This window comes from Phodopus roborovskii, unplaced genomic scaffold, assembly GCF_943737965.1.
Source record: "Phodopus roborovskii unplaced genomic scaffold, PHOROB, whole genome shotgun sequence".
NCBI lineage: Eukaryota > Metazoa > Chordata > Mammalia > Rodentia > Cricetidae > Phodopus > Phodopus roborovskii.
This window is the reverse complement of record NW_026125976.1, coordinates 360,229-373,959: the sequence shown is the minus strand read 5'-3', so window position 1 is coordinate 373,959 and position 13,731 is coordinate 360,229. Positions and strand designations below refer to the sequence as shown.

Below are 13,731 nucleotides of genomic sequence, written 5' to 3'. Positions count from 1 at the left end.
CAATAAAATGCGAGGGCAGGTAAAGGAAACGATGTGTATATTTAATTTGTTATTTGACTATAGTCAGTGTTTATAGTCTTTATTATTGAAATTGCTTTTACTCCATTTTTATACTTTATAAAGTATTTAAGGACATAGTATTTAAGACTCAAGAATTTGTGGTTATTTTTATATAAATAAGTATTTTCAGCACGTTGTAATTTGCAGATGTTTCCTCTGCCATTTATTTATCTTATGTTGTAAGAAAACTCTTATTATAAAATAAGGATAATCATTACCTTTTATATACTTATATATAAACTGAAACTGATTTAGAAAATATCATGTATAGTGAATAGCCTATAACCGTTTACATATTAGAGAGCCAAAATGCAGAAACTGGGTCTTATTTCATCATAAGTTTTCATTTCTTCTGATAATCTCTGAATATTCTAAGTATTAATAATGTATAAAATTAATTACATCATAGGAACCATCCGTTGCTGAGAAAAGTTTGGGGGAATTATATTTTCAGGATTGTAGTGATTTTCTAATATCATAGGGGAATAGGGATATATTCAAAGTGAAACAGCGCACTGTCCCCTACCATTTTTGCTGACAACAAAATCACACAAGTGGTTCGGATAGTGAAGTGCCACAAATAAAAATCAACAGTTGCCTGTGCCTGCAGTAATTCATAGGTTGGCAGCATTTGTCAAAGATCATAGCAGATGTCAAGACATTTCACTTCACAAGCTTTGTTCTGAACATTCCACAGGGGAAAGCACCTTAAATAAAAGCAACAATGTATGAGTATATGTAAACTTCTAGTAGAAAATTAGCATTTTCAGACTCGCATCATGGCCAAGGAGACTAGAAAGAGGAATCCAGATATGGCTCATCCCTCACCCTCCTTCACCATGGAGAAAACCTAGCTGATATAGAAGCCAAGTTGGCCAAGCAGGCCGAGCACTACGAAGACATTGCACTTGCATGAAAGCCATGATGGAGCAGGATGCCGAGCTGTCCAACGAGAAGTGCAATCTGCTGTCAGTGGCCTACAGGAACGTGTTCGGGGGCTGCAGGTACACCTGGAGGGTAAACTTTAGCATCATGCAGAAGACCTACACCTCCTAAAAGAAGTTGCAGCTGATCAGGGACTATTGGAAGAAAGTGGAGTCATAGCTGAGGTTCATCTGTACCACAGTCCAGCAATTGTCGGATAAATATTTAATAGCCAATGTAACTAATCCAGAGAGTAAAGTCTTCTATGTGAAGATTAAGAGAGATTATTTCCGGGCTCAGACAGAATATCCCCACTTTATATTTTTTCTCTCTTTATTTCTTCCTATAGCTTTCATTTGAAGAGGATTCCTTGGCTAGTTAACTTTAAGATATCAGTCAGCACTTGCTTAAATGAATCTCAGAAAATGTTTTTTTTCATTTTAGATCCTGTGATGTATGAACACTAAGTTGCATCTACTGAATCGTTTCAGTGTGCAAAGAGAAAAAACGGTATCCACAATTTTGCTGATCAATTTGGCTTTAATGATTATTAGATTGTATCTTAGTAAATATTTGTAGTATACATTTGTTAAAGGCTTATAAGATATAGGCCTCTACATTCTCTACTAGCTTGGTCACAACTAAGGTCTTAGACCATACTTTCCTACATGTAGACTTTTAACAATATCTAGACTAGAAAGGTGGCTTAGCAGTTAAGAGTACAGGCTGGTCTTCCAGAGGACCTGGAATTGATTCCCAGCACAGCATGGTGGCTCATAACCCAATAACTCTAGATCCAGGGGATCTGTTAACCTCTTCTGGCATCTTTCAGCACCAGGCTTACATGTGGTACACAGATATACATGCAGGCAAAAACACCTATGTATATAAAATAAAAATTAATCTTTTGGTATATACTTGTTATGTGACTTGTAAATCCCCTGAAATCTCATTGTTTTTTTACCCTTTTAGATAGTATCACAATGTCTTATATGAAAAATATGTCTGAGACATGTGACAAAATTCTAGCAATGATATTTCTCTAAATCCTCTAGTTAGTTGAAAATGACAAGCAATACTCAAGTCAGTAGCTGTACAAAGGGCCATGTAAGCTTAATACTGACCCATCCCTCTTAAGAATAATGTGTTTAAGCTGAAATTCTATGCTATCATTTTTAGAGCAAATTAACATGTAAGAGCTAATTTCACCACTGAAATCATCCCTGAAATACATGTTGTAAAAGAACCAAGAACATACTCGTTACTGAAATTCCACTTCCCTGATTTGTTTTGGATGCTATTTGTAGGTTAGAAAGAAGTATAGCTGAATGATTTCATGGTATCTATGAAATGTGACATTTTGATTAAATATATTATGTGTCTTACTAGGACAGTTAATCACTATTAGAGTCTAAACTACAGCTGTCAAATAGAATGCATATTATACTGTCTATGTTGATGGACAGTAAAGCAAGTAAAGCAACCACTGTGTCATAAATCTATGTGTTCAGAACTGTACCTCAGATTTAGTTATCTATAAATATGGCTGCCATTTGCCTTCCCCCCCCCACAAGTAAAGGTAAATAGTTCTTCCATCTGGGATAGAAAAATAATCAGTATAGACAAGACCCACAAATCCAAAAAGAAATGTTGTTGTGGTAGTGTGTGTAAGTACTAAGACTACATAAATACTTTGTTGACATAACTGAGACATTAGTTACAAGAGAAATAGCCATCATATAATAGTGTTTTGATAACACAACACTATTGTGTATTTAATTTTGCCAAATTAAACCATTGAAATTTTATATTTGATTTCTTTAGGCAAGCTATTTTCCCTAGTGTAGAAATATCATTGCTAAAATACCGTAAATTAAAGAAATTTGACAGAATTGTTAGTGTTATTATCATCTGCCCTTTCATAAGGAGTTTTTTTTTTTTAAAGATTACACATTTAAAACTCCTTCAAAGGAAATTCAGCAGCTATTTACCTTCCTTTGTGGGAGAAAATATTAGACAAATCCTCTTTATCTCATTTTTCTTTATGCAACATAAAATCTTTAGACAAAAGTCATCTGAATATCTGACCTAAAATTTAGCTTTTATAAACCCTTATTGAAGTAGTTAGTCGCTGATGATGAACTATGCTTATTTTGCTTTTAAAGAATATTGACTTTTTAGATATCCATTACATCTTGTCTTTTTTGTTATTCAAATCAATTCCTGGCATATAATCTGGACTTATTCCAGGGAAATTTGCCTGTTTTCTGGTATTTTATTTTATGCCTCCTGCATTACAATGATAATTTTTGAAGTCTTGGGTAGTCATCATACCCATCGTGTCCTTAGGAACCAGCTTTGAGACATTAAAGACTTTAGTAACATTTTTTCTCTCATATTTTTTTGACATTTTGGGTTTATGAGCTCCATTCTACAACTTCAAGGTAGTTTTAAAATCCCTGAACTCTTGAATAAGTTTATGACAAACTGATTAGGTATAACAAGAAATTTTAAATTGTAGGTACACCAGTCATGTAAATCCCAATCTATAAATAGGTTATTGTTTTTAAAATAACTGAAAAATACTGTTTTTCTACAATGTAAATATTTCAGCAAAGGCTTCACCATCTCCAAAACCAACAATATATGTATATGGAAGGAATATAAACAAAAGTATCATCCCTATTTAATTCTGTGTTTAGAGTAGCCAGAACTGGTGTTGATAGTGAGGTATGGTGTTGCATGCCTTTAACCTCAGCACTTGGGGGCAGAGGCAGGCATGTTTCTGAGTTAGAGGCCAGACTAGGCTACATATAAAGTTCCAGGACAGCCCAGGCTACATAGAGAAGCCCGGTCTAAAAACACCAATAACAACAACAAAGCAACTTATAAAGTGTCACACATTTTGTGCAAAAAGTTCTAAATTGGATTGTATAAATGTATTGTCATTAAGAACATTATCCTGAACATGATATGGTCCTTTATTGGTGACTCATATTCACCATGATAAAAATAGTGATGGCTACTACTTTGAAACATGTCAGTGTGAGAAAATTTAGATGCTTCTCTAAATAAACCTTGAAGGACTTTATTTTTACCTGCAGTAGATTAATTGGCTTCCCCTTCTTATTCTTGTCAACATATTGATCTAGTTCAGTTTACTTCTTCCTGCTGTACTTATCAGTGTTATTGTTCAATGTATCTTTCAAGTCTCATTGTTTGTTTTGAGGATGTGGTTAGATTTAAAGGACTCTTGATTTGTCTAACAGACAAATCTTAAATGTATTATAGCATATTTGTATATGACCCCTTATTTAACTTCTTGAGAGTGGATTTATTTAAGTACTTCTAAATAATTGAGATATTATAATTAATGCCCAAAATTAGCACATAGAATATTTGGATACTGAGTTATCCACCTAAATTCAACCAAACCTAATTAGTCTACTATGATTTTCTTGTAATTCTATATGACTCTCAAAGATTACATACCAGTTGCATATTTGTTTTTACTTTCATAATAGGTACTTAGTGTGGGCTGTTGTTAAAATTCTAAAGATGAGTCTATTAACAAACAGCTAACAAAGAACCAGTGCTTAGGATTTTGCTTTTTTTGCAGGGGTTTGCTATGACTCTTTGTCTTTTGTTCACCATTTAACAACTATGAGGAATTAGTTTGATCATTTTAGTTAACTGAACAGTTGTATGCTTGCCATAATGAAAAAAATTAATTCTTTTCTTTCTATTTCAACAATATTCCTATAGAAAACCCTTGACGTCTAGAGTTATGCATTAAGCCTATAGGGGTAGGCCTTCTCCTTTTCAACAGTTTATTTGTAGAATGTTCTCTTTCTATGTTAATCTGAATTTTCTTGTTGGTGGTGCTGGTAGGCATTTTGTAACCTGCCTATGTGACAGGGACCTTTCTGAGTCTTTCCCCTTCCATTTTCTCCTTCCCTTACCCTTAATATCTTGTGTTTATGTATCTGGGTTTCTAGTATTAGACTAATACACCTTGAATGACTATCAAATACTTCAAATAGGGTAGCCTAACATTAATTGCCTCATCAATACAGCAATTTTCTAGTATTCCACTTTCATTTCCTAGCAATCTTCTAATAAACCCTACCCATGAGCTCACTGTGAATCCTTACAGCTTGTTTGCTCACTTCCAAGCCCTTCTTGTTCCACTTCTCTGTTTTCCAAGGTTATCTTTAATTACCATCTTCATGTACCCTCATCCTGCCACTTCTTACAAACCAGCTCACATACTTTTCAAGGGTCCTTCTCCCACCTCCAAAGCATATGCCTGTGCACACGCATGCGTGCGCGCGCACACACACACACATACACACACACACACACGGTGGAAATGTGCCTGTTTTCTGACCATCAACAGACACTATTGTGTTAAGTCTTGTAGTGCAGTTCATTATGTATTTCTTTAATCTTTCTCCTTGAGGGCAGACGTCACATGCTACTCATCTTCATTTGCCACACTCTCATTGTGAATACTTTTGTTCAGTAAATATGCCCCAAAGCAAAGAATGTTGTTCACTTTATAATATAAGTGTTAGAGACTGGCTCCTTCAGTAAAATCAGATCCAAGATCAAAAAAGCAATTAGGTAACTGGAGTAGAGATATTTTTCAGATGTGGGTTATATGTAGAGGGCCTAGGTCAGTCCCATGCAGGATCTATGGTTGTCAGTTCAGTCTCTGTGAGCCCCTATAAGCCCAGATTAGTTAATTCTGTGAGTTTTCTTGTGGTGTCCTTGACCCCTATGTCTCCCACAATTCTTCTAACCCCTTTATCACAGGATTCTCTGAAGTCTGCCTAAGTTTTGGCTGTTGGTCTCTGATGATATTTGGGCTAGGCACCCATCTATGAGTATAGCAGAATATCATTAGGAAACATTTCATTGATTGACTTTTTTGACAGTTGTATTTGGTTCTATCCTAGGACTCTGGGATATCCTTCCTCTGGGCCCTGTCCCTCCAGGCAGAGTCAGGGGTAAGCTCCCTCTCATTGTATATGTCAGTCATTGGTTGGCCACTCCCACAATTTCTTTGCCACTTTTACATTTTGTAAGTTGTAGGTGAAATGTTTTGTGGCTGGGTTGGTGTCCCTATCCCTGCACTGAAAGAAAGCCTTGCCTGGAGATGGCCAGTTCAGGCTCCATATCCCCCATTGCTAGGAGTCCTATCTAGGGTCACCCTCTATAGATCCTTAGGGGTTTTCATTGCACTAGATTTCTTCCCAGAGATGCCTCCAAATTCTACTTGTCTCTCTCAGTACTCTCTGTTGCAAGAGGATCTTGTCCCTTCTGGTCCCACCATTCTTGGTCCCCATATAAACACACAGATGCGATATTATTTATAAAACTGTTAGCTGGTGGCTTGGACTTCTTATCAGCTAGCTCTATCTTAATTATTAAACCATTTCTATTAATGTATTTCCATTGGTCTTGGCTTACTGGAGAAGGGTCTGGACTTGTACTCCTTTGGTGGGCTACATGGCGACTGTGTCTGCCTATGTTTCCCAGAATTCTCAACTCCTAGCCCTGCCTATCTCCCTTCCTCTATTAGCCACAATGTTTTATTCATCAGCCAATAAGAGAAACACATATACAGAAGGACAACCCACACCAACGCTCTTCCTCCATCCTCCCCCGCCACCCCCACCTGGTCCTCCCACCTGATCTCTCCTATTCCCATGCTCCCTCCACATATACCCCTCCCCCATGTACCAGTGATGTCTGTTTCCCCTTCCCAGTGAGATTCTTGTGCCAATACCCCCAAACCCTCCATTTTACTTAACTTTCTCTGGGTCTGTGGAGTATAGCATAGTTATCCTTATGGCTCATATCGACTTGTAACTGAGTATATACCACATTTATCTTTATGTGTCTGGGTTACCTTACTAAGCATAATCTTTTCTAGTTTCATCCATTTGCATAAATATACTACATTTCCATAATCCATTCTTTGAGTGAGGGACATCTATACTGTTTCCAATTTCTAGCTGTTACTAATGAAGCTGCTATCAATATACTTGAACAGGTGTTTTTGTAGTATGATTGTGCATCCTTTGGGTATATGTCCAGGAATGGTATAACTGGGTCTTAAGGTAGACTGATTCACAACTTTCTCAGAAAATGCCATATTGATTTCAAAGGAGGTCTTACAAGTTTGAACTCTCACCAGCAATGGAGGAGTGTTCCCTTTGCTCCATTCCTCTCAAGCAGGAGCTGACACTTACATATTTGATCCTAGCTATGCTGATGAATATAAGATGGAATCTCAGAGTCATTTTGATTTGCATTTCCCTGATGGATAATAATGTTGAGTATTAAGTTTTTCTCAGCCATTTAAGATTCTTTTGTTGATATTCCTGTTTAGATCTGTACCACATATTTTTATTGAATTATTTGGTATTTTGATGTCTGGTTTCTTGAGTTGGAAATTAGCCATCTGAGAGATTTGGAGTTTATGAAGATATTTTCCCATTCTGTAGGCTGCCATTTGTCCTATTGACAGTGTCCTTTGCCTTTACAGAAATTTTTCTGTTTCATGAGGTATTGATCTTAGTTACTGCACTATTGCTATGTACTTTAGGAAGTTGTCTCCTGTGCCAATGTATTCAAGGCTATTATTCCCTACTTTCTCTTCTATCAGGTTCAGTGTATCTGGTTTTTTGTTGAGTTCTTTGAGCTACTTGGACTTGAGTTGTGTGCAGAGTGATAAATATGGATCTACTTGCATTCTTCTCTATGCTAACATTGATTATTCTAGTAAAATTTGTTAAAGGGGCTTTCTTTTTTTCCCATTGTGTAATTCTGCCTTCTTCACTAAAAATGTAAGTGTTCATAGGTTTGTGAATTTATGTCTGGTTCTTCTATTTCTTTGATAAACCTGTCTATGTTATTCTAATACCATGGAGTTCTTATTACTATGGCTCTGTAGTACAACTTGATATGAGAGATGGTAATATCTCCAAAAGTTCTTTCAATGTACAGGATTATTTTAACTATCCTGGGTATTTTTTCTTTCCAGATGAACCTGAGTAATTGTTCTTTCACAGTCTGTAAAGAATTGTGTTGGAATTTTTGTGGGGATTGCATTGAATCTGTAGATTGATTTTGACAGGATGGCCATTTTCATAATATCAATCCTACTGATCGAAGAGCATGGGAGATCTTTCCAACTTCTCTGGATTTCCTCAGTGTCTGTTTTTATGCCCCCATTTCTGATTTTGTTAATTGGATAGTCTCCCTCTGCTTTTTAGTTACTTTGGATAGGGGTTAGTCTTTCTTGCTGATTTTCTCAAAGAACCAATTCTGTTTCCTTGATTTTTTTGTATTATCCTCTTTGTTACTAATTTAGTGATTTAAGCCAGCAGTTTGATTATTTCTTGCCATCTACTTGTCTTAGGTGTGCTTACTTCTTTTTGTTTTAGGACTTTAATTTGCTAGAATGAGAGCTCCTCAAAAATTTTTAGTCATGTGTTTGTTGGTTTATTATGTGTGCAGTGTTCTGCCCGTATTCATGCCTTCAGACAGAAGGCACAAAATCTTAGTATAGATGGTTGCTGGGATTTCAACTCAGCACCTCTGGAAGAACAGTCCATGCTCTTAATCTCTCCAACCCCTCAAATATTTTATGAAGTGGTATGATCTTTCCTCTAGCATGGCTTTTATTGTGTCCCATAATTTGGATATGTTATATATTCATTTTTATTTAATTTTAGGATGTCTTTGATTTCTTGATTTCCCCTTGATCTAGTGGTAATTCAGTAGAAAGTTTTTCAGTTTCCATGAATTTGTAGATTTTCTGTTGTTTTTGTTTGCACTGAAAGCCAACTTTAATGCATGATGGTTTGATAAGATGCAGGGGCTTTTTATCAATCTAGGACTTTCTGTATTGCTGGAATTGTAGATATATTTGTTTAAGTTTTACTTCATCATGAAATATCTTGTTTTCTCCATCTATGATAATTTACAGTTTTGCTGAGTATAGTAGTCTGGGTTGGCTCTGTGGTCTCTTAGAGTCTGCAATACATTAGTTCAAGCCCTTCTGGATTTTAGAGTTGGTTGTAATTCTAAGAGGCCTGCATTTTTATATGTTACTTGTCCTTATTCCCCTGTAGCTTTTAATATTTTTTCTTTGTTCTGTGTATTTAGTGTTTTGATTATTATGTGACACAGTGATTTTCTTTTATGATCCAATCTGTTTGGTGTTCTGTAAACTTCTTGTACATTTTTAGGCATCTCCTTCTTTAGGTTAGGGACATTTTCTTCTACTATTTTCTTAAATATGTTTTCTTGGTTTTTCATCAGGGATTCTTCTCCTTCTATTCCAATTCTTAGGTTTGGTCTTTACATAGTGAGCCATATTTCCTGGATGTTTTGCGTTAGGAGCTGTTGTTGTTGTTGTTGATGATGATGGTTATGTTGATGATGCAATGTTTTCTCTGACTGACGAACCTATTTCACTATTATATCTAACACCTGAGATCCTCTCTTCTGTCTCTTCTTGTAGTCTATTGGTGATACTTGCATCTGTTTGCTTATCCATATTTTCCATTTCCAAATTTCCCTAAGGTTATGCTCTCTTTATTGTTTCTATTTATTTTTTTCGGGTCTTGAATAGTTTCTTTCACCTGTTTGTTTCTTCTTGGCTTTCTTGGCATTCTTTAAATGATTTATTGCTTTGTTCCAATTTTTTACTTATCTTTTCTGATTTACTTAAGACAGCTTTTCATTTCCTCTTTAAGGGCCTCTATCATCTACATAAAGTTTCTTTTAGGTCATTTTCTTGTGCTTCATCTGCACTGAAGTATTCATGTCTTACTGTTCTAGGCTAGCTGGGCTCTGGTGGTACCACATTACTGTGGCTGTTGTGTATTGTGTTCTTACACTGGCATTTAGGCAATTTGGGATTGGGATGATTAGGTCTAGATCCTAATTTCTGAGTTTGTATTTTTTTGTTTGGTGTTTTGATTTTTGGTTTCTGTTTCCTATTTGGCCTTCTAGTCTTTGTTGCCTGGATTTCTGGAGGCTGATGTGATCTCTGACCTAGTGTGATGGTGGGGGGTAGTGTGTCACTACTCTGCACTTACTCCCTCAGAGAAGAGGACAGAGGAAATGTGAGTGCACTGTCCACCTGTTCCCCAGCCCCTGCTCACTGCAGGACAATCAGATGAGACAGGGAGCCTGGTCTTGGCAGGAATTCATTTTATTGATCTGAGCAGATGTTTAAGTAGGCTTCAGGGTAGGGGCAGGGCTTCAGCAGAAGTTTGATGATAGTGGGTAAAGAGACTAGTAAGGGCCTATAGCATTGTTTTTAATCACCAGTTACCAGGCAGAGGTTACTTTCTTTTGCACCCTGCTGAAACAGATCTCCAAACTTGGGGCAGGCTTGGGTTGTACCTTTAGGCTTGGCTTGGGCGCAGCCTGAGTACCATCCCCAAGCCTGATGTCCCCACAATCTAGTATTGAGTCTCTGTCCAAATTGGGAGCTGGCCTTCTGGAGGTTAGCTTGGCCTTTTGGGCAACATGACATATCTCGTCTTCTGACTAGTGTGGTCTCTATCTGAGCAGCGGGATTACTTTGGAGGCAGGGCCTGGCCTTGGGACTAGCAAAGAGGTTAGAGGGGTAGATGGTGGAATGGGTCATGGGGAACAAACTCTATGGATAGGACCAATTCAGCTGCCGGATGGATCACTTATCTCTTTTTCTGACTGATGTGGCCTATGCCTGAGCAGTAGAAGTTTGCCAAATTTGGGGGCAGGGCCTAGGGGTGGAGTGGTGTAGGTAATCTTGACTTATTTTTAAACTGAAGATTGACCACACAGCCTTACATTTGCTAACCATTAGCATTATGCTATACATTTAGCTTCTAGGATTGAATTTTAAATTACTAATGCACATTCATACAGTCACGAAATATCTCAAAGCAAGCCTTTCAGTCTGGATATTGTCCAGTGTTTGGCCTGCAGAGGTTCAAGCCAAACAGAGTCCCTGCATTGAGAGGGGAAGTTGACATCCCTAACAAAGAAGATATCTGTATTCTGCATTTCTTTGCAAAGGAAAAATTAGTTTTCTGTAATGGAGTATCTATCACTGGGCATATTAATGACTCTTATGAATAGGCTCCACATTGAACAGTGGATGGCCAACACAAATAAACTCAATGTATTTCGAAGACTTTTTATCTCATTGCTTTGTTTGAACATTTATTTTCTAATTGGTCTTTTGCTGTTATATTATGATTTTCAATTTTGTGTTTTTATGATTTTTCTTTCTGGTGTGGATGTGTTTCTTGGGCTTCTTTTTTTCTTCTTCTTCTTTTTTTTTTTTTTTTTTTTTTTTTGGTTGTTGTTGTTTGTTTGTTTGCCTATTTGCTGTCTAAAGAGAAAGAAAGAAAACATGGAATTGGGTGTCTAGGGAGGATCTGGGAGTCATTGTGGGAGGGAAAGCTGTATTATATGAAAAATTATTTTCAGTAAGAAAAGCATGATAAAAAAGATAATATGACTTCATCCTATAAGTCATAGCTTCCATATTCTACTCTCTTACAAAAACAATTAAAATTCTTATTTTACATGTGTATATATGTGTATGTGTACATGTTCATACATGTGTGCACACATGGTCTATGGAGTATGGATGTTTAAGTTTTCACCTTCCGCTGTGGATTCCAGGAATAAGAATCAGGTTGATAGGCTTGCAGGCAAGTACCAGATAACCTGTCTCATAAGTCCCCTAATTCTTTTATCATTATGCAGAGTCCATTTAATTTCCAAAACATTTTTTAAATACTATCGAATGTTCTTTTCTCATTTCTTGTTCCCTGATATATGGCAGATAAAACCTATGTATAATACTATTTTATTTTTTACCATTAGTTAAATTTTTACTTCACATAGTATCTTCTAATCAAGTAGATGTGTCAAGGAAATAAAACTTACTTGACAACATGTAGCATTCTTAGTATTATGTTACCTTGCTTCTTGGTAGAAGAAATACATAAGAGATGTTTATATGGAATGCTCCTGGTAATTTGATTAGTCTGGGATTAGAAGTTTGTGTTCTGATATATCATCTTTCAGTTAGCTTGCTTTCTACTTTTAGGAGTTAGCTAATTTCCTTAACACTCATTTTCCATTTAGCTTGCATATGAGAAGATAATTTCCCTCTTTATGGTATTTTGCTTTTTTCCTGTTGAAAGTTCAAAAATCACTTAATTGTAAATTATTTGATTTATGCTCAGGAAAACTGGTCTAAAATTTGGTGATATTTTAAAATGAATTGCTATATGTGTTGTGTTTAGAAATAAGGATGCTAAAAATTCTGATCAAATTCTCACTCTGACTGAGTACTATATTCATCATATCCAGTTACATAACAAACAGATGAAGAAGGAAAGTTATTCACTCTGGCTTATGTGACTGAACTTTGAAGATTGCCTTTTATGAAATTCAAATAGAGATCAAGTTGTGTCAATTAAAATATAAACCAGATCATGAAAACATAGTGAAAAAGAAAATAAAATTTAATATTACTGAACAAAGGATGTGTGTGTGTGTTTGTGTGTGTGTGTGTGTGTGTGTGTGTGTGTGTACGCGTGCGCGCGCACGCGCACTTGTTCAAAGAGAACAGAAGAAGGGATTGGAGGTTAGAGTCCCTGGGATTTAACTTTTAACTTACAGATAGTTGTGGGCCATTATGTGGGTGCTGGAAACTGGACTTGAGCTCTACAAGAGCATCAAATTCTCTTACCCCCAGAACCATATTTCCAACTCCTGTAATACTCTTTTTGCAATGTTAGAAGATTGTAAAATGGAAAGTTTCTAATTACATTAACAGAAATTATGGTGGCATTGTATTTATATACCAGTCAAATGAGATTCTTAGAAAAACATAAAGTAGAACTTAAATGTTCTTGTACATAAAAGTAAATGTACCCCATAAGTGTAAACATAGCAATGGCCTAATATGTATTTGCCTTTTTTCATTCATTCATTCATTAGTTCATTTGTTGCAGTGCTGGGGATTGAATCCAGGGCTAAAGACACACCATTGACTTGTATTTCCAAAGAACTTCTCATTTGTCTTTCAAGATCAGCCCTTACTGTGTAGCTCAGAGTAGTGTTGCATTTGCTGTTACTCATCTGTTCCACTGGGTTTCACAAGTGCACTTTGAATGTTTCTAAGGTATGCGTTTATAATTCAGGGAAAAAATTTCTTTTATTTAAGGATGATGAAGTGAGATTGAATGTCTTGGAATACAGCTACACTGTATTTAGAATGAAATTATTAATAATGTTTTTTTCAACTTAAGTGTAGATAAAATTATATTTTATATTTCACTGATTTCAGAAAGTTTTTTTTTAGAATATATTGTTTTTCTTTTACAAGCTTGAAAGATCTGTAATGAGACTTTCACCATGTTAAGTTGTTTCTTTAAGTAATGGTTCTCTAAGTTTATATTATTAGGTCAATTGGGTTTGTATTTATTTTTAGGCAGGCAGAGACTGGCTTTTGGTTTGGTTGCAGAATACCTTGTGGTATCCACTTACAGAAATGAATATAAGTAGTGCTATCATCATTACTATTTTTAAACATCTCCAGTACTCAGGAATGTGCTAAAGTCTGAATATAACATGGTTAATTATGTTACTGTTCCTGCCCAGAGCCACAGTGACTAAAAGCACATATTCCCATTATGAGGAAGCTATCAAATG

The 13,731-nt window shown here is 36.0% G+C and overlaps 1 protein-coding gene across 1 annotated transcript in view; it reads left to right on the top strand.

Moving 5' to 3' along the window:
• The first annotated feature begins 984 nt into the window (after window positions 1-984).
• The window catches only part of Prrg1 (proline rich and Gla domain 1), a 34,247-nt gene continuing 21,500 nt past the window's right edge, over window positions 985-13,731 (top strand). The window contains exon 1 of the mRNA XM_051179240.1: window positions 985-1,077. Within this exon, the coding sequence (XP_051035197.1) occupies window positions 985-1,077 (93 nt within the window). The remainder of the gene's footprint in view (window positions 1,078-13,731) is intronic.